Source organism: Styela clava, chromosome 4 (assembly GCF_964204865.1).
Source record: "Styela clava chromosome 4, kaStyClav1.hap1.2, whole genome shotgun sequence".
Taxonomy (NCBI): domain Eukaryota; kingdom Metazoa; phylum Chordata; class Ascidiacea; order Stolidobranchia; family Styelidae; genus Styela; species Styela clava.
Window position 1 is genome coordinate 24,608,152 of NC_135253.1, and position 19,757 is coordinate 24,627,908.

The 19,757-nt window shown below is 40.2% G+C and overlaps 2 protein-coding genes across 2 annotated transcripts in view; one reads left to right on the forward strand and one right to left on the reverse strand.

Annotated features, from left to right (window-relative positions):
- LOC120326130 (uncharacterized) overlaps positions 1–19,757 on the reverse strand; it is a 45,843-nt gene that overhangs the window by 15,513 nt on the left and 10,573 nt on the right. The gene's annotated exons all lie outside the window — the stretch shown is intronic.
- On the forward strand, positions 9,816–16,013 carry LOC144422145 (uncharacterized). The gene has a single exon (XM_078111982.1). It carries the CDS (start codon positions 9,816–9,818, stop codon positions 16,011–16,013), a length of 6,198 nt encoding a protein of 2,065 aa, XP_077968108.1.

The window sequence follows — 19,757 nt, forward strand, 5'->3', positions numbered from 1 at the left end:
TCCACGATCGAATAGCAGGCCTACAGTACAGCAACAGGTACTGGTAAGGTACCGTACCTCTGTGAATTACGCTCTCATCTTTTCGTTACAGTTCTAATGTAAACAACATAAATTTTGTAGCCTACCCTTTTTTATTTGATAAGATGAAATGAATTGAGTTCCTATAGAGGACTTGCACGGGTCACGTGACTTTGTTACTGGACGGCAATAAAACAAAAAAGTCCATTTGGCTCCTGTCAGTTGCAAGTCGGATTGTACGTTTCCGTTTTGTTTGGCTGTTGAAAATGGTTATTTCGTATTGAGACGTGGGCCGCCACCGCCTCCCAGTAGAAGTGTGCCGCCACCGCCTCCCAGTAGAAGTGTGCCGCCACCGCTTCCCAGTGAAAGTTGGCTGCCACAGCCTCCCAGTAGAAGTGGGCCGCCATCGCCTCCCAGTAGAAGTGTGCCGCCACCGCTCCCCAGTAAAAGTTGGCTGCCACAGCCTCCCAGTAGACGTGGGCCGCCACCACCTCCCAAAAGCAGTATGTCGCCACTGTCTCCCAGTAGACGTAGGCCGCCATCCCCTTCGAGAAGGCTGCCACCGCCACCACCTTCCATTAGAAGTGGGGGGCCACCGCCTTTTGGTAGAAGTGGGCCGTCAACACGAAACACTGCAGCAGGTGGAAATTACCCTCTGAAGATACCAACACTGCGAAGTAAGTAGGATATCTAACTACTGCATTACACATCTCGGGTTCAAATTCTCATGCCCATCACGTCGCCAAGGGTATACTAAATCGAGTATGCAACGCCGAACCGGAAAGATTCCGTTTTTTCAAAAAGTTAGTAAGTTGCTCATTACTACACTTAACTCCTCAACCACTGAGTCATAAAGTGCTATCATTTCGCATTTTCTAGTATTTTTATTTTATTCATTTCAACATACATACTGTTAAAAATTCAGCAAAGTTACCACCATTCTTCAGCTATCATGTTTACGGGAATTGTAACTGTTTTGTGGTTGACATGCAACGACTAACGACTACTTTCTCATTGGATAGGATAGGATTTACATATTTATCCCGTGGAGAGGAAAGCCGATAAGACGGCTTACCCATATGGCGAACCACGGCCTCTCGTCCGGTTACCATTCCAAGTCTACCATTCCAAGTCGGGTATGGGATTATTTATATTGTTCGTTTGCGGAAGCATGGACTTGGTGGTGGAGGAAGCCGTAACCGACCAGCGGTTACGTGAACCACCCAACGACGGCGAGGAGTCCAGCAATCCTCTCGCACATAACCACCCCTGCGGGATTCGAACCCACGAAGGGTAACCAGAGATACGGTGGCGAGCGTATTTCTAACGCTTAGCACGATGCGCCACACCGCCGAGCCATGCAGACTAAGCTACACATTCCATGTGGAAAACTGTTGTAGCGAAAACATTTGTCTATTTATATATAGAGGACTTGCACGGGTCACGTGACCTTGTTTACTGGACGGCAATAAAACAAAAACGTCCATTTGGCTCCTATCAGTTGCAAGTATACGTTTCCGTTTTGTTTGGCTGTTGAAAATGGATATTTCGTATTGTTCCGCTGGCTGTACGTATAGTATAGACAACGAAATGTATCCTCAGTTATATTCCACTGTTTTCAAAAGATCCGGAACGTCGCGCAATGTCGATATCATCTATTGGCAGGACTGCTTGGTGTCAAGTCCAGAAGCCATCTCACTTGTGTTTCACTGTTTGCGGACAGCACTTCGTTGATGGTGAGTCATAATGTGCCGTTATCAATTTTTTTTAAATATTCATAAGCTCCTGAATTTCAATGGAAAGCAGATGGCAAACTACTGTTATTGGTGGGCCGGGTCTCATGTAGTTTCGTACCTAACATACTTCTAGTGGGCTTAGCATAACAATTTTTTCACGTGTCAATCCTAACCCCCACCTGACCACACCATCCAAAAATTACGTCACTACGACATCAGAGTGACGTAATAGAGCCCTTCAAACTATGCGAACTGTCATCCAAGACGCCCAGACGAGAACCCGAAATCGAACAGCCATTTCCCTCGTTTTCTCGTCGCAACGATCCCGATAGGAGAGGGATCGCTGACGTTAGTCAGTTCTTTATCGTTGGCGCCGATGCCATTTCGGGCGATCGTACGAGAATTTGGCAAGCTCTATGACGTGATTGTGACGTCGTAGTGACGTAATTTTTGGATGGCGTAGTCAGGTGAGGGTTAGGATTGGCATGTCAAATTGTTATGCTACGCCTACTAGAAGTACGTTGGGTACGAAACTACACGAGACCCGGTAGGCCTAGGCGTACCCTACTTGCAGACTTGACTCGTGTAAGGTATTAATCAATAATTGCCATAAGGTATTGTTTCCCTAGTTAGCAGGTATTCTATTAGTAATTGTGAAAAGTTGAATAGATAACTAAAGTTTAACTCCTGTGCTAATGCAAAAAATAACCAGAATTCAATTGAATTCTCCATCTAAGATTACGCTCGCCACCGCATCTCTGATCCCTCTGGGAGTTCCACAGGTTCCAATCCCATGCGGGGATAGTTATCTGGGAGGGGATCGCAGCTCTCTTCCCACTGAGGGTGGCTCACACGACCGCTGGTCGATTACGACATCCCCCACCATCAAGTCCATGCTTCTGAAACAAATAACTGGCTGGTCGATTACGACATCCCCCACCATCAAGTCCATGCTTCTGAAACAAATAACTGGCTAACTAATCCCGACATAGAATGGTAATTGTACGATGTTGCACCTTGCAATCTGTCCCCAACCACAGATAAATTCTATCCTAAAAACTACCCACATTGTTAGGCATAGTTGCGTTTTAAATTGAAAGAAATTTTCATTAATGGTCAGAAGGTGTTGTCTGATTGTTTTGTTAGTTAGCAGGTGATTTATTACTGATCTGATACACAAACTTGGTACTGTCAAATGATGATTAGTGTTTAATTTATTTTCGGGAAAAAGGGAAGATAACCCATTATCAGCTGCTTATATGTCCCATCGATATTTTAATTTTCGCCATCCCCAGAGAGGAAGAGAATAGTTAAAAAAAAGGGGGATTTTGAAGAAAGGCAAAAGGCAGGACCATTATAGAATCTGAGCACGATGGATTCATGTGAAACACGTAATATGCATTTAGAGGCAAAAATATCCCATCCTGAGCAGCACCAATCCATAACCTCCTGCCTATGGAATCAAAACATTAGACAAATTGGTGTACTGTGCGCATTCACAAATCTTTGTGAATCAAGTGTGCCTTTTGACTAAAGAAAATTTAGCATTGAAATGGTCAATCTCAATATCAACCTAGTATCTGCAGATAAAACCAATTGTTTTTTAAAAATACGATTTTGATGTGCTTTATTTTTCAAATATAATTTATATTTACTGTAAAGTGTGTGATACATTTGGTACCATGAATACTATTTGCAAATTAGCTTGGGTTACACCCAATGTTCCCTCTAATTTTTTGTAGTATGTGTGCGCAAAAATTTTGGTGTGTGCGCACTTTTTTGGAAATGACTAATATTTGTGCAAAAACCAATAAAGAAATTTAGGCGTTCTAACCGGGTAATAAGTGGGCCAACAACAAACTTTCTCAACCTGCCAACCAAGCACATTGTTACATTACATCGAAATACGTCTGTGCGCAGTAAATCTATGCGTGTGCGCAGCCTCTGAAAGCTGTGTGCCGCGCACATGCGCACACCTTAGAGGGAACACTGGTTACACCCCTCTTAAATCGCTAACTTTCATTGGAAACTGTATCTGGTTGTAGTATCGGTGTCCAACTTTAGACTGAAACCTTCACTACCAGACCCACCGAAACAATTTTTTTTTGATAGGGTCGTCTTGAAGTTGCTTTCGTTAAAGCACAATGGACACTTTATCTCCACCAATCCACAGTAATCACAAGTTACTTTGTCATTATGATAAGCATCAATAAATGGATACTAAGGATGTATTATCAAGTCACGCAAGCTGAGGTCTTGTGCCACTGTGGTCTTGTTGCAACTTATACTTTGCCATCCATCTATTCCATGGTCGCACCCATATCTGTAAGATAATGGATACAGATAGAGTTTTTATAAAATCTAACGATCAAGGAGTGTGAAATTATGTCCATATCCCACCACAGCCACTAGTCGTAAATGAATTTGATTCCGGGTAGCATATCTGTTTTACCAATGACAATAAAAAGACATTTTGGATCAGTTGTACAAGCACCATTAGGATAGGATTTATCTGGGGGGAGCCAGTTATTTGTTTTCAGAAGCATGGACTTGGATGGTGGGGAATGGTCGTAACCGATCAGCGGTCATGTGAACCACCCTCGGTGGGAGTAGAGATGCAATCCTCTCGCACATAACTATTCCCGCATGGGATTGAAACCTGTGAAACTACCAGCACTGCTCAGCTGAGTGAGTTTATGGCAGGAGGTTAAGTTTTATCGGGAGGCGAGCCCTAATGAAGACTTCCATAATCGTTATATGGTTTCAGAAGAATTAACAACCAAAAATATTTATAAGCGCTTAAAATCAAACCAATTGGATAACCAAATTCATGATCATAATATATATGTCGCAAACAAACTACATCTTACCCAACCTATCCCATGGAAAAAATGTTGGCAAATACAAATACCCAATAAGTATAAAGAACTCAGCTGGAAAATCATACATAATGGACTGCCTACCGCAGATAAACTAAAATATTGGTTCAGAGACGCATCAGGCATATGTGTATTATGCGATAATGTAGAGAAAAAGTGTTTTCATCTGTTTTTTAATTGTGATTGGGCACAGAATTTTTGGGATTGGTGCAATGTAGGGCGTCTTAATCCGGACCAAATCATAGCCAACAACATTGAAAACAAATCTGTGTTGTTTTGTTGACTGTGATTTGTGGCAAGTCAGCAATCTGGCAATATAGAAACTCTATAAAATATGATGGTATTTATGGGATGCAATGCAATTTGAGAGCAGTTTTTAAATGTAAGGTATTGGGGTGCATGGGTTTGATGGACAGTGGATGTAGAAATGATATTATGCAAGATCAACACATTGATGAGGTTTAAAATAAATCCATCATGCTATGATATCAAGTTTCCAATGCAACCACTGGCCATCTCATGACAATATGTAACAGATTACCGTGTTTACTAATTTGTGTAAAATGATTACATAGATGGAAAATGGAGAAATCACCTATGGCATGATAGGTGTTTTTCTGATTATTTTTCTAATTCTTCAAAAATTTCGTTTTTTTAAAATAAAAATGCTAATGATGGGTTACTGACGGTATACTGGTTGACATGCAGTGTCTGGCGCATTGTCCATGAAATACATGATTCGTAGTAAAAATGGCTTTTTTAAACCGAGCTGGATTTTGTTAAAACCGCGAGCCCTGTTGTTAGGTGATCCACTTACCTCGCAGCATTGGAATCTTCACAGGGTTCGATCTGCTTGCTGCAATGTTGAGAGATGGTAGCGGCCTTTGCTGATTCAAGTTTTCTTTCGAAGAATCTCTTGAAAAGTCGTGGACTTTGAGATTGCCTAGGAAAAATTTAGATTTTCTAATGAAAATGATAAAGCATGATGATTAGTTTTCCGATTAACCGTTGAAGCACAGTGATTTATAAACAAGTAATAAAGGTCGAAAATACGACCAGCACGGTACAACCACCACGTCATACCCATAAAAGTTAAAAAATTTAATAAGCAATTATTTTTGAAGCAAAAATTTCCACTCATCATTTCTTTGTATGCAAAAACATAAATTTCCTCCGTAATCCCCCTAGTAAGTACCGTACGCTATTTTGTAATTGCGCCACTTCGGTAAGCTTCGGGATTTAGTGACAAATTCAAGGCGTTGACACCTTCAGCGATATTATCTGGTCGAACGTTGTCAGCATCCTGCTGTTGTCCGGCTGTTGTCATGTTGTCCGGCTGTTGTTCATATGCTTGTGGAATTAATATCTGTCCAATCTCCCCTGCAGCAATCTCAGTTGTCGTTGCTCTAAACAAAATATTACGCCACTTGAAAAATTGTCACATCCTACTGTTTGTAATTAATCGATCGTTTTATCAGACTCGATATTTCAGACAACTAACATTTTGATTAAAATAGTATACCAGATGCTGAAGCACGGACCATCCCAATCATGCGTCGCTTTCACGAACCTAATTCTCATTGGTGGTTCGTCACGGCGAGACGAGTCCGACTAAATTACTCTCGAAGTCTTTGAGCGATTCGAATATTAGATTTTGGCGATGCATTATTTGCGGCATCTAATCGGGTATATAAAATCAACATAAATTTAAAAAACTGAGATATTATATTGCCAGGTTGGAAGCAGAGATGCAATTGATTCCCTTTCGAAAATACTCGAATGGAACAACACAGTCTATAAAAACATCATATTACACAAACTCCTATTTATTGGAACAGCAGCCTAGAAATCGTATTTATTTCTTATCAAGATCGAATTAAAAACCAACTTACTGTACAATATCCATTTGGTTGCTTTAGCGCAAAAGAGTTATTGCGATTATGGAAGTCTTTTTTTTTAATTTTGCCAAATTCAAATCCATTGCCAAATCGGATTTATACAAATGATAGTTTTGGTGTATCCAAATATATATTCCAATATTATTGCATGAGGTCCAAATTTTATTTTATTTTTGTGATGTAATTTAGGTGATTTCATACAATGAAAAAGTATACAATGAAAAGATAAGACAAGTATTAAATAATTCAGACCAGATACATTTACCATTTAATTCCATATGTCAGTATGTCCATGAAGTATGTCCATTTGTGCATGAAGTTGAGACATAATATTCCCATTATCATCAGTTATAATATATAATATAAATTAACCCATCATTAGCATTTTTATTTTTAAAAAACGAAATTTTTGAAGAATTAGATAAATAATCAGAAAAACACCTATCATGCCATAGGTGATTTCTACATTTTCCATCTATGTAATCATTTTACACAAATTAGTAAACACGGTAATCTGTTACATATTGTCATGAGATGGCCAGTGGTTGCATTGGAAACTTGATATCATAGCATGATGGATTTATTTTAAACCTCATCAATGTGTTGATCTTGCATAATATCATTTCTGCATCCACTGTCCATCAAACCCATGCACCCCAATACCTTACATTTAAAAACTGCTCTCAAATTGCATTGCATCCCATAAATACCATCATATTTTATAGAGTTTCTATATTGCCAGATTGCTGACTTGCCACAAATCACAGTCAACAAAACAACACAGATTTGTTTTCAATGTTGTTGGCTATGATTTGGTCCGGATTAAGACGCCCTACATTGCACCAATCCCAAATATTCTGTGCCCAAGCACAATTAAAAAACAGATGAAAACACTTTTTCTCTACATTATCGCATAATACACATATGCCTGATGCGTCTCTGAACCAATATTTTAGTTTATCTGCGGTAGGCAGTCCATTATGTATGATTTTCCAGCTGAGTTCTTTATACTTATTGGGTATTTGTATTTGCCAAAATTTTGTCCATGGGATAGGTTGGGTAAGATGTAGTTTGTTTGCGAAATATATATTATGATCATGAATTTGGTTATCCAATTGGTTTGATTTTAAGCGCTTATAAATATTTTTGGTTGTTAATTCTTCTGAAACCATATAACGATTATGGAAGTCTTCATTAGGGCTCGCCTCCCGATAAAACTTAACTTCCTGCTATAAACTCACTCAGCTGAGCAGTGCTGGTAGTTTCACAGGTTTCAATCCCATGCGGGAATAGTTATGTGCGAGAGGATTGCAGCTCTACTCCCACCGAGGGTGGTTCACATGACCGCTGATCGGTTACGACCATTCCCCACCATCCAAGTCCATGCTTCTGAAAACAAATAACTCCCCCCCCCCCCCCCCCCCCAGATAAATCCTATCCTAATAGTGCTTGTACAACTGATCCAAAATGTCTTTTTATTGTCATTGGTAAAAAAGATATGCTACCCGGAATCAAATTCATTTACGACTAGTGGCTGTGGTGGGATATGGATATTAATTTCACACTCCTTGATCGTTAGATTTTATGAAAACTCTATCTGTATCCATTATCTTACAGATATGGGTGCGACCATGGAATAGATGGATGGCAAAGTATAAGTTGCAACAAGACCACAGTGGCACAAGACCTCAGCTTGCGTGACTTGATAATACACAACACTCACACCTTAGGCGTCCACATACATAACATATAGCATTGATTACGTAACACACCTGTTCTCTGGCGTCGCGTGCGTCGTTTCAATATTGATAGGGCGTCGCAAAACTTTTCTTCTTTTGCGGATTTGTACCTGCGGTGCGTAGAAAAAGTCAAAATTTTCGTTATTCTCATTTAAATCATACTTGAGAACTAGAAATGACAATATATTAATTATTGTAACGATCGATCTTATCTATATATATATGTTTTTTTATATATTTTTGTGTATAATTTTACTTTAAAAATAACAAGCGCCCGTGCTTGAATTAGTGCCGGTTTGAATAAGGGCCCGATTAGTGAGTTTGGTTAAAAAAATATGGGCCCGGGCTATAAAACGAGCAAATACGGTAGATACAATTAAACCGCTGAGCCGTTGTGTGTACGAAATACTTCATTAGTAACATTTGCTTCGCATTTTTCAAATGAAGTTATATATACAGGGTGACCCAAAAAAATTTAATTCATACCACAACATGTTTCATATAGACTTGGTTTCATTTTTCTGGGGTCAGCCTATACTATAGAAAATAACCAAATGTACCATCATATTCCTGTAATTATCATTACCTGAGAATTTTTTAATAAAATCGTGAATCACAATACGATGTAATCCCATTGCATTTTCGTTTTATAATAGCATGTAATGGACGCAGGTCGCATTTTGGTAGTTCTTGTTTATTTCTTTATCGTATTCGAGAGAGTGGGAATAGTAGCTATGTCGCAATATGTTTGTCTTGCACGCTATTGGCTGAGGCAATCGACCGACGACGACTCTTGTTCTATAGTTAGTTTCTTGTATTGCTCTCGGTTCTGCGTGAGCGGAGACGAGCTGTGATGGTGCAATCCGCAGTCATATGCTTTGCCGGTGTTTTAGGATTTAGTTGAGTGTGTTTTGTAGTTAGTAGATTTTGCTATGTTTATAATGTAGCTAGGGAATCATTATGTTAGGATATAGGATAGTCAGGGATTTATTGTGTATTAATGTTTACTAATTATTCTGTATTTTATTTAGTTATTTAATCCCGGAATCTATCAATATTTGTAATCAAACTCAGACTCTGACACAAACCCAGTGCTCAGTGTGTTAATCACAAACTCATACAAACTCTGTGCGTGTATTATTGAAATTCAAACTTTAGTTGAGCCACAAACTCTATGTGCATTGTGAATGCTATTGCCGTATTCTGTCGTGATTTCAAGCGGAATATTACAACAAAGTTCTTCCAATTCGTGTGATCTTCTGAGGTGTTGGGTTCAAAAGTTCAAGACTGTGAGTGGGGACTTAATGTTACGAGTTTGCATTGCCAATTGTAGGAGAACCGGGACGTGGTACTTGACAGTGGTTGGGTATAAACGTAGCGCAGTTTGAGTATCCAATTCCGGGCGTTACACAATTACAAATAGAGATTCGTCTCCTACGTTTTACGTAGAGAATTACAAATACATAGTTATTCTACAATTTCGAAGAATAATTGCATTCTATCGTGGACAATTTCATAACGGAATAAAGCTATTCATATTGCGAGATGTCTGATGAAGATGGTATTGTTTCTGAACTGCGAATGAAAAAGAAAAGATCTCGTGCGGGATATGAAAGCCACTTTACAAAGCTTCTGAAAACCATTGAGGATCTAATGCTGGACCCACAGAAATACAAAGAGGTTGTGGGTGCAAAAGAAGCTGTGGATGCTGCATTTGAGAACTGTATTAATGCTTGTGAAGACTTTCGAAATTCTGTCAATACCGGTCTGGAGATGGACAAGCTTGAGTTTGAAGAAGCGACTGTAAAGTGTGATGAAATTTTCAGAAAGAAAGCGGTATGTGATAAATTATATGGGGAATATTTGCAGCGATACAATGCTGCCGCCAGCAAAAATAACTCTGTGTCTAGTAAATCAAGAAAAACAAGTGTTGCTTCTCATAGAAGTAAATCTTCAAATAAATCATCTGTGAGATCATCAGTAGCTGCCAGAGCTCGTTTGGATGCCAAGCTAGCTGATCTTCAAGCTAAACGTGAACGTGAACAAGCTACTTTGGAAAAGGAGAAATTGAACATTGAAAAAAGAGCTTTGGATGCGGAATATCTTGCAGATGAAGCGAAATTGATAGCTGAGAGTTTCGAAGAAACTGAAGGATCTATCATGAGTTCTAATTTGGATAGCAATCAATTGGAGTATACAAGTTGTGCCTCTGAAAACTTGGTCAGTGGGATAGAGCCATTGACAAAACCTAAATTTGTGAACATTTATGATCCTAAATCTAATGTGCCTTTTGTAAAGACTGAACCCTCATCATTTGAGTTGCAGCCGATTCCTGAAAGAAAAATAGAGAACATTCCTATATCAAGTCCTGCTGTGGTTTCCCCTGTAAAGACAAACTTTTCTGATGTTCGTGTGCCATTGATGACGTCAACATTGACTAATGCTATAAACATGTCTAATCCTGGACTGCAGAGATCGTCCGAAGTTCCTGTCACATCGTTTGTACAATCTGGACATTGTGTTTACAATCCGGTAATGAGTGGCATGCCGGTGTCGAGTTATGCCCCGGCCACAGGTGGTGTGTCGGTGGCGAGCCAATTCCCAGTCACGAGTGGCGTGTCTGGAATGGGTGAATATCATCGTGTGAGCAGTGTTCCTGTCCAGAATGTCTACGGTTCGAGTGTAGCAGTGACATCTTTGAGCTCTCCTGCAATTCCTGTGTATCCGGTGGTTCCTACATGTCCAGCATCAATGGGTGAACATCTGAAAGTTGATCTACCTGAGTTCGATGGTGATCCACTGAGGTATCCAGAGTTTCTGAGTGAATTTACAGCAGCAGTGGATGTGGAAAATATTCCAGCAAATCGTAAGCTTATTATTCTTTTAAAATGTACGAAGGGCATTGCCAGAGAGGCAATTCGGTCATGTGTAATTACTAAACCATGGGAAAGGGGTTACAAGCGGGCCCTAGACATTCTCAATGAGAGGTTTGGCAAAAAACATATGATTATAGATTCCTTTATGAAAGAATTGATTGAAGGAAAACCTCTTCGTGATAATAACTCTGCTGACTTGCATAAGTTAGTAACATTAATGGATAATTGTGAGATTGTTTTTGACCAATGGGATTGTATGGATAATCTTAATAATAGTGTTAATTTGAAAAAGATTTTTTCCAGGTTGCCTGAAGATTTGCAGTCTGGCTATGCTAAGATTGCAAGCGGCATTTATGAGGTGGGGAGGGAACCAATGTTTTCCGATTTAAAGGATTATGTTATGCAAATTGCTCGTGGTGCTTCTACCATGTATGGGGAGATTGTCTGTTCGAATAGGGAACAGAAAAAGTCGAGAAGTCCTAAACGAGGGACTGTTCCCAAGACTAGGGATAGGGTGTCCTCCTTTGTGACCGATTCCAATGCTATACCTAGTAGGGGGGCCATTGCAAAGTTTGATTGTCCTTTTTGTGGGTCAGGTAATCAACATCCATTATGGAAATGCCTGAAGTTTAAGAAAATGACTCCTAAAGAAAGATCATTGTGGGTGGGCAGAAATGAATTGTGTTATAATTGCCTTTTGAGTGGTCACAAAGCAAATGAGTGTACCCGCAATGTGTTATGCAATGTTGATGGATGTGGCAAAAAGCACAATGTGCTGCTGCATTTCCCACCTCGGCAAAAGCCGGGTGGTTCTACTAATCCTGCAAGTTCTTGTTCAGGAAAAGAGACGAGTGCTCCGGTCAGTGGGGCCGGTGAGAAAGCTACATGTGGAGCAACTTCCTGTAGCGTGGAGGCTACGGGAGGGGTTGGGAATGTTAGACTCAAAGTGTTGCCAGTCACGGTCAGGGGTAAGGCCATAGGAGGTAGGGAGATATCAACCTATGCCCTGTTAGACCCGGGATCTACGGTGTCCCTTTGTACTAGTGGGCTCATGAGGGAGCTAGGTATAAGTGGGGTTAAAACCAATTTTTCTGTGCAGACTGTGACTGGTCATAAAATCCAAGAGGGGTTTGAGGTAGCGTTGACTGCAACGGGTGCAGGCAACTCCCTAGTGCTGGATAGAGTTCTAACTGTTGAGCGTTTGCCAAACTTAAAATCGAGTATTCCCAGTGTGCGTGATACTGAATTGTATTCACATTTTTCCCATGTTGATATTTCTGATAATACGGATAGGGAGGTCAAGCTTCTTATAGGCTCAAATGTCCCAGATGCCCATGATGTGTTAGAGGTTAAACGCGGGAAAAGGGGACAGCCCAGAGCGGTGAAAACCTTGTTGGGGTGGACACTGTTTGGCCCAGAGAGTGTTTCTAATTGTGATAATAATTTTGTGAATTTTATTCATTGTGATGATAATATTTTACATCGCCAATTGTGTCAAATTTATGAGCATGATTTTAATGATAATGCATGTGAATCTGCATCCTCACTGTCTGTTGAAGACAAGCGGGCATTGTCTATCATGGAAAAAACTGTTTGTAAAGTTAATGGACATTATGAAGTGGGACTCCCATGGAAGAATAAAGAGGTAAAACTTCCTAATAATCGTACCATGGTTGAGAAACAATTAATGTACCAAAGGAGAAAATTTATTCGAGACCCAGAATTGTTTGAGTGTTATAAGAGCGTGATAAATGATTACTTGGACAATGGGTATGCGAGAAAAATACCTAATGATGAATTGGTGACTAGTGACAAAACTTTTTATTTGGGGCATCATAGTACGAAACAATCAAAATTCCGTGTAGTTTTCAATGGGGCCGGAACTTTTCGTGGGGTTTCCTTAAACGATAATTTATTACAAGGACCAGATTATGCGAATAATTTGGCTGGAGTTCTCTTGAGATTTCGACAAGAAAGAATTGGTGTGATGGCAGATATCAAGGCTATGTTCCATCAGGTGAGAGTGAGGCCAGAAGATTGTGACTCGCTTCGGTTTTTGTGGTGGCCGAATGATGATTTGTCATCTCAAGCAAGTGACTATTCCATGTTGGTACACATATTTGGAAGCCGTTCAAGTCCATCAGTTGCAGGTTTCGCCTTGAGGAAATGTGCTTCAGATAATGAGCCGGGTGTTGAACAATCGGTAGTTGATACTGTGCTGAAGAATTTTTATGTTGACGATTTGTTGAAATCCTTAGCAAAGAGTGGTGACGCTATAAACTTGGTTAAGCAATTGTCTGTTCTACTGGAAAGTGGTGGATTCCATCTGACGAAATTTATCAGCAATTGTCGAGAGGTGCTTGAGCAAATTCCCGAAAGTGAGCGAGCAAAGACTTTGGTGAATTTGGATCTTGATAATCTACCGGTGGAACGAGCCCTGGGGTTATATTGGGATACTGATTTGGATAAATTCGTGACCAAGGTGAATGTGAAAGACAAACCAACTACAAGACGGGGTATGCTTTCTACCATGAGCCAGATATTTGATCCGATTGGATTTCTGCAGCCATTTATTTTGCCTATGAAGAAAATTCTGCAGAAATTATGTAAACAAGATTTGGGGTGGGACGATGAAATTCCTGATGGTGAAAAGGCTTGCTGGATGAACTGGTTGCAAGATTTACCGCATCTGGAAAGTGTTTCTATTCCTCGTTGTTTGAAATCATCAGATATGAATGACCCTAGTGAAATTCAAATGCATATTTTTTGTGATGCAAGTGAAACCGGATATGGATGTGCATGCTATATGCGAATGTTGAACAAGTCTGATGGAACCGTGCATTGCAGTTTTGTTATGGGAAAGTCAAGAGTGACACCTTCAAAACCAGTGACTATACCAAGGCTAGAGTTGACTGCGGCAGTGGTAGCAGTGAAGTTGGGTCAGTTTGTGAAGACTCAGCTGGAGTACAAAATTGATAGAGTAATTTATTGGACCGACTCAATGTCAGTGTTGCAGTATATCACTAATACGACAAGACGCTTTCATACTTTTGTGGCGAATCGTCTTGCTGTTATTCATGAGGGATCAGAGCCTTCGCAGTGGAGACATATTGACACGAAATGTAACCCGGCTGATATTGCATCTCGAGGTTTGAAACCGTATCAGTTGGACAAGGCAAAGATTTGGTTTGAGGGACCTGTTTTTTTGATGAGAGAAGAAAGCCTATGGCCAAAATCAAAACCTATTCGTGGCATATTAAATAATGACCCTGAATTGAAGCAAGATTTATCTGTGTATTGTGTCAGAGATAACTTGAAGGAAAATCCAATCAAGCATTTGCTTTCGAGATACTCTACTTTGGAGAAACTTCAGAGATCGACAGCTTGGCTTTTGAGATATCGATCTTATCTCAGATGGAAGGTGGCTAAATCTCGAGGTGATGGAGATGTCGGTCAGCTGAAAACAGGACATTTTGAGATTTGTGAATTACACTGTGCAATTGATTGCATAGTAAGATTTGTGCAAAGAGAGCAGTTTGGAAAACAAATCGATGCTTTGCATAATCATTCATCTTTGGAAGAAAAGATTGTCAGGACGCCAAAGAAGTCATTATCAAGAAATGAGCAGATGAGATCAATACAGAAACTGAATCCTATTGTTGTGGATGGGATCTTGAGAGTTGGTGGTCGTCTTGATCGTTCACATTTGCCATTGGAAAGTAGATATCCAGTAATTTTGCCGAGTGATAGTTATGTTACTAATTTGGTGATTGACATGTATCATGAAAGAGAAGGTCACAGTGGTACTTTGCATGTTTTATCTGCAATTCGTGAGAAATTTTGGATTATTAAGGGACATGCAACTGTGCGTCGAAGATTGAGCAAATGTTTTACTTGCTGTCGATGGAACTCTAAGGTGGGGGAGCAAGTGATGGCACCGTTACCAAAGGTTCGAGTGACACCTAGTGATCATGCCTTTATGGAAACTGCCTGTGATTATTTTGGACCAATATTAGTGAAGAGAGGCAGGAGTGAGGAGAAAAGATATGGATGTATGTTCAGTTGTATGGCCACACGAGCGGTTCATATCGAGATTGCTAAGTCACTGGATACTTCATCGTTCATAAATGTGTTTCAGAGATTTATAAACAGACGTGGACGACCAAGGAAAATGTACAGTGATAATGGAACAAACTTCATTGGTGCTGAGAGAGAACTTCGTGAAGGGATTCAAAATTGGAATCAAAATCAAATTTCTAAAGTTATGCAACAGCAAAACATTGAATGGTGTTTTTCTGTACCTTTGGCTTCACATACAAATGGAGCATGGGAAAGAATGATAAGATCTTTTCGAAAATTGATGAGAGCAATTGCTGGGGAGAGATTATTAGATGATGATGCTCTGCATACATTTACAACACAGTGTGAAAGCATTTTAAATGGGAGACCAATTTGTCCGATTGGAGATAGCCCGGATGATCTCGCAACTTTGAGTCCTAATATGTTGTTACTTGGTAGGCCTAATCCGAATCTACCTCCTGATCAATTCATGAAAGCAGATGGATATAAGAAGTCGTGGCGCCAGGTACAATTAATGACAGATTGTTTCTGGAAGAGGTGGTTGAAAGAATATTTGCCAACATTGCAGTTGAGGCAAAAGTGGCACAAGCCTGTGAGAAACTTTGCCATTGGAGATATTGTTCTCATTGTGGATGAAAAGACTAAGAGAGGATTCTGGCCGAAAGGGTTAATCGAGGAAGTATTTCCTGATTCAGATGGGCATGTCCGCAGTGTACGTGTGAGGACTGCGGATTCTTGTTACATGCGAGACATTCGTAAATTGTGTTTGTTAGAGGGAGTTGTGTAATTTTTGTATATATTGTTTTTCATGTTTTCATTTCGTGAAAATGAGACATGCGTCCTTTTGGTGGTCGGTAATAACCGTGGGATGTAGACGGTTCTTAGGGGCCGGTGTAATGGACGCAGGTCGCATTTTGGTAGTTCTTGTTTATTTCTTTATCGTATTCGAGAGAGTGGGAATAGTAGCTATGTCGCAATATGTTTGTCTTGCACGCTATTGGCTGAGGCAATCGACCGACGACGACTCTTGTTCTATAGTTAGTTTCTTGTATTGCTCTCGGTTCTGCGTGAGCGGAGACGAGCTGTGATGGTGCAATCCGCAGTCATATGCTTTGCCGGTGTTTTAGGATTTAGTTGAGTGTGTTTTGTAGTTAGTAGATTTTGCTATGTTTATAATGTAGCTAGGGAATCATTATGTTAGGATATAGGATAGTCAGGGATTTATTGTGTATTAATGTTTACTAATTATTCTGTATTTTATTTAGTTATTTAATCCCGGAATCTATCAATATTTGTAATCAAACTCAGACTCTGACACAAACCCAGTGCTCAGTGTGTTAATCACAAACTCATACAAACTCTGTGCGTGTATTATTGAAATTCAAACTTTAGTTGAGCCACAAACTCTATGTGCATTGTGAATGCTATTGCCGTATTCTGTCGTGATTTCAAGCGGAATATTACAACAAAGTTCTTCCAATTCGTGTGATCTTCTGAGGTGTTGGGTTCAAAAGTTCAAGACTGTGAGTGGGGACTTAATGTTACGAGTTTGCATTGCCAATTGTAGGAGAACCGGGACGTGGTACTTGACAGTGGTTGGGTATAAACGTAGCGCAGTTTGAGTATCCAATTCCGGGCGTTACATAGCAGGTAGAAAGCACATGTCCATTAGTATGAGTGACATATACAATTTTTATACGCGCAAAGGCGTACAATCTACAATACATAAGCTGAGCTATGTTCCTGATAATTTCCTTTGTCATTTATTTCTAAAGTCTATTTTATTTTCAGAAAAATCTTCGATGTTACTCGGCAAGTCTAAATACGAAGAGGCAGTTACGATCCTAAGAGAACTGACAACCCTGCAAAACCATCAGGATTTGGATACATTGCTTATGATGATCGAGTGTTTTATACAACTTGGCAGAAGAAACGAAGCGGAAATGGCTATTGGCAATCTCAGAAATATCCTGATGACGTCATCGGCAACTAGTGCTGATGACGTCAAAGACTTTGCCATGGACTTGATTTCGAACTCCACTTACATTCGCGCTATAATATTGCTTCGAATAGCAAGTGATATGTACAAGGCCGGAGCAAGATCACCCGATGATGTAATAAATGGGATTGAAAGTTGTGTCAGTAATATAGATGATGCTACAAGACCAATGATAGAAGCCGGCGGACGATCTAAAACTATAGCAATAGATTACGGCATAGAATACAAGATGGAAATGCTGGATGATATTTGCGCAATAGAAAACGCTGATCCAGGGAATAAAGCATTGAAAGAGGTTTTGTCTGTGGGTTATATGAAGTATACCTTTAAACAGGGTGCCCAAAGTGTCAGTCAAGAACAGGGTGCCCAGAATGTCGGTCAAGAACAGGTTGCCAAGAATGTCGGACAACAACAGGGTGCCCAGAATGTCGGACAACAACAGGGTGCCCAGAATGTCGGTCAAGAACAGGTTGCCAAGAATGTCGGACAACAACAGGGTGCCCAGAATGTCGGACAACAACAGGGTGCCCAGAATGTCGATCAACAACAGAGTGCCCAGAATGTCGGACAACAACAGGGTGCCCAGAATGTCGGTCAAGAACAGGGTGCCCAGAATGTCGGACAACAACAGGGTGCCCAGAATGTCGATCAACAACAAGGTGCCCAGAATGTCGGACAACAACAGGGTGCCCAGAATGTCGGACAACAACAGGGTGCCCAGAATGTCGGTCAAGAACAGGGTGCCCAGAATGTCGGACAACAACAGGGTGCCCAGAATGTCGGACAACAACAGGGTGCCCAGAATGTCGGTCAAGAACAGGGTGCCCAGAATGTCGGACAACAACAGGGTGCCCAGAATGTCGGTCAAGAACAGGGTGCCCAGAATGTCGGACAACAACAGGGTGCCCAGAATGTCGGACAACAACAGGGTGCCCAGAATGTCGGTCAAGAACAGGGTGCCCAGAATGTCGGACAACAACAGGGTGCCCAGAATGTCGGACAACAACAGGGTGCCCAGAATGTCGGTCAAGAACAGGGTGCCCAGAATGTCGGACAACAACAGAGTGCCAAGAATGTCGGTCAAGAACAGGGTGCCCAGAATGTCGGTCAAGAACAGGGTGCCCAGAATGTCGGACAACAACAGAGTGCCAAGAATGTCGGTCAAGAACAGGGTGCCCAGAATGTCGGTCAAGAACAGGGTGCCCAGAATGTCGGACAACAACAGGGTGCCCAGAATGTCGGTCAAGAACAGGGTGCCCAGAATGTCGGACAACAACAGAGTGCCAAGAATGTCGGTCAAGAACAGGGTGCCCAGAATGTCGGTCAAGAACAGGGTGCCCAGAATGTCGGACAACAACAGAGTGCCAAGAATGTCGGTCAAGAACAGGGTGCCCAAAATGTTTGTTTGAGTAAATAACTGAGGGTAAATGTTACAAAAAATACGAATATAATTCGGGCGTTGCGTTCTATTTTCAGTAAGAAAGTCGCGAGCAGTGCCCGTTTTTAGTGTATATTGGGGCCCCGAACGACTTGAAATAAATATAATAAAATAATGTAATAGCTTTCTAGAAACTTCCTCAATATAGAATAAAATGGTTGTTATATGTCATATAAAAGTGTTCCCAAATTAAAATAACATTGTAAAATTTAAAGTCGAGATATCAGGCCTGTATTTATTGAGATAAATAAAAATACAGTAACAAATCCTTCCATATAAGTATTCTCATATGTCAGATAATGCTCAAATATGTGGATACGAGAGGCAAATGTCATATATACCATATGAAAATGTTGCCGTGAAATAACAAAAAAACAAGATTTGAGTGAAGTATTTGACACCGAAGGGGTGAAAAATATAAATATTACGTTTTTAGGGACGTTAATAATATAATAGACTTCTTAGTATGAAAGTGTTCCAATATGCGATATTAATAGTGTTCTTGTGATTGAAAAAAAAAAATCGAAGCATTTTGGGCTCCGTGGGACTATTGAAATATGAAAGTTTTTTTTCTTCTTATGTGCCAGGTAAAAGTTTTCCCATGGAATAAAATGTGAGAGTTTTTGAAAAGATATTGGCCCTCGAATACCTCAAAAGAGCTATTGAAATACTAAAGTAGTACTTAGTACGAAAATGTTCTCATTAATAAAAATAAAGCAATAAAATTTGGAAGCAATATTGCTCCCTGTTGGTCTCACAAAAAATTTAAAACAATTAAAGTACAACATTAAATTAGGTTCTTATTACAATAAACCTAGGCTGATGTCTCACCACTCATGACTTGATTCGAAGACAAGATAAAGTTACGATATTTTTAACAGGTTTGGGCAGATTACACATATACAAATACCATTCTATATTTACGCGTTATGTTTGGCCCATATTGCTCAGGTAAGTTGCTAAAATGCAAACACAGAAAAGTAAAGCAATCGAATTATCACGTATGTTCTAACGGTTATTGATGCAATTCAATGGAAAGTGAAAAAAAATTATAATGTTGGTCAGAAATTGTAAAATATATACACAGATAAGAA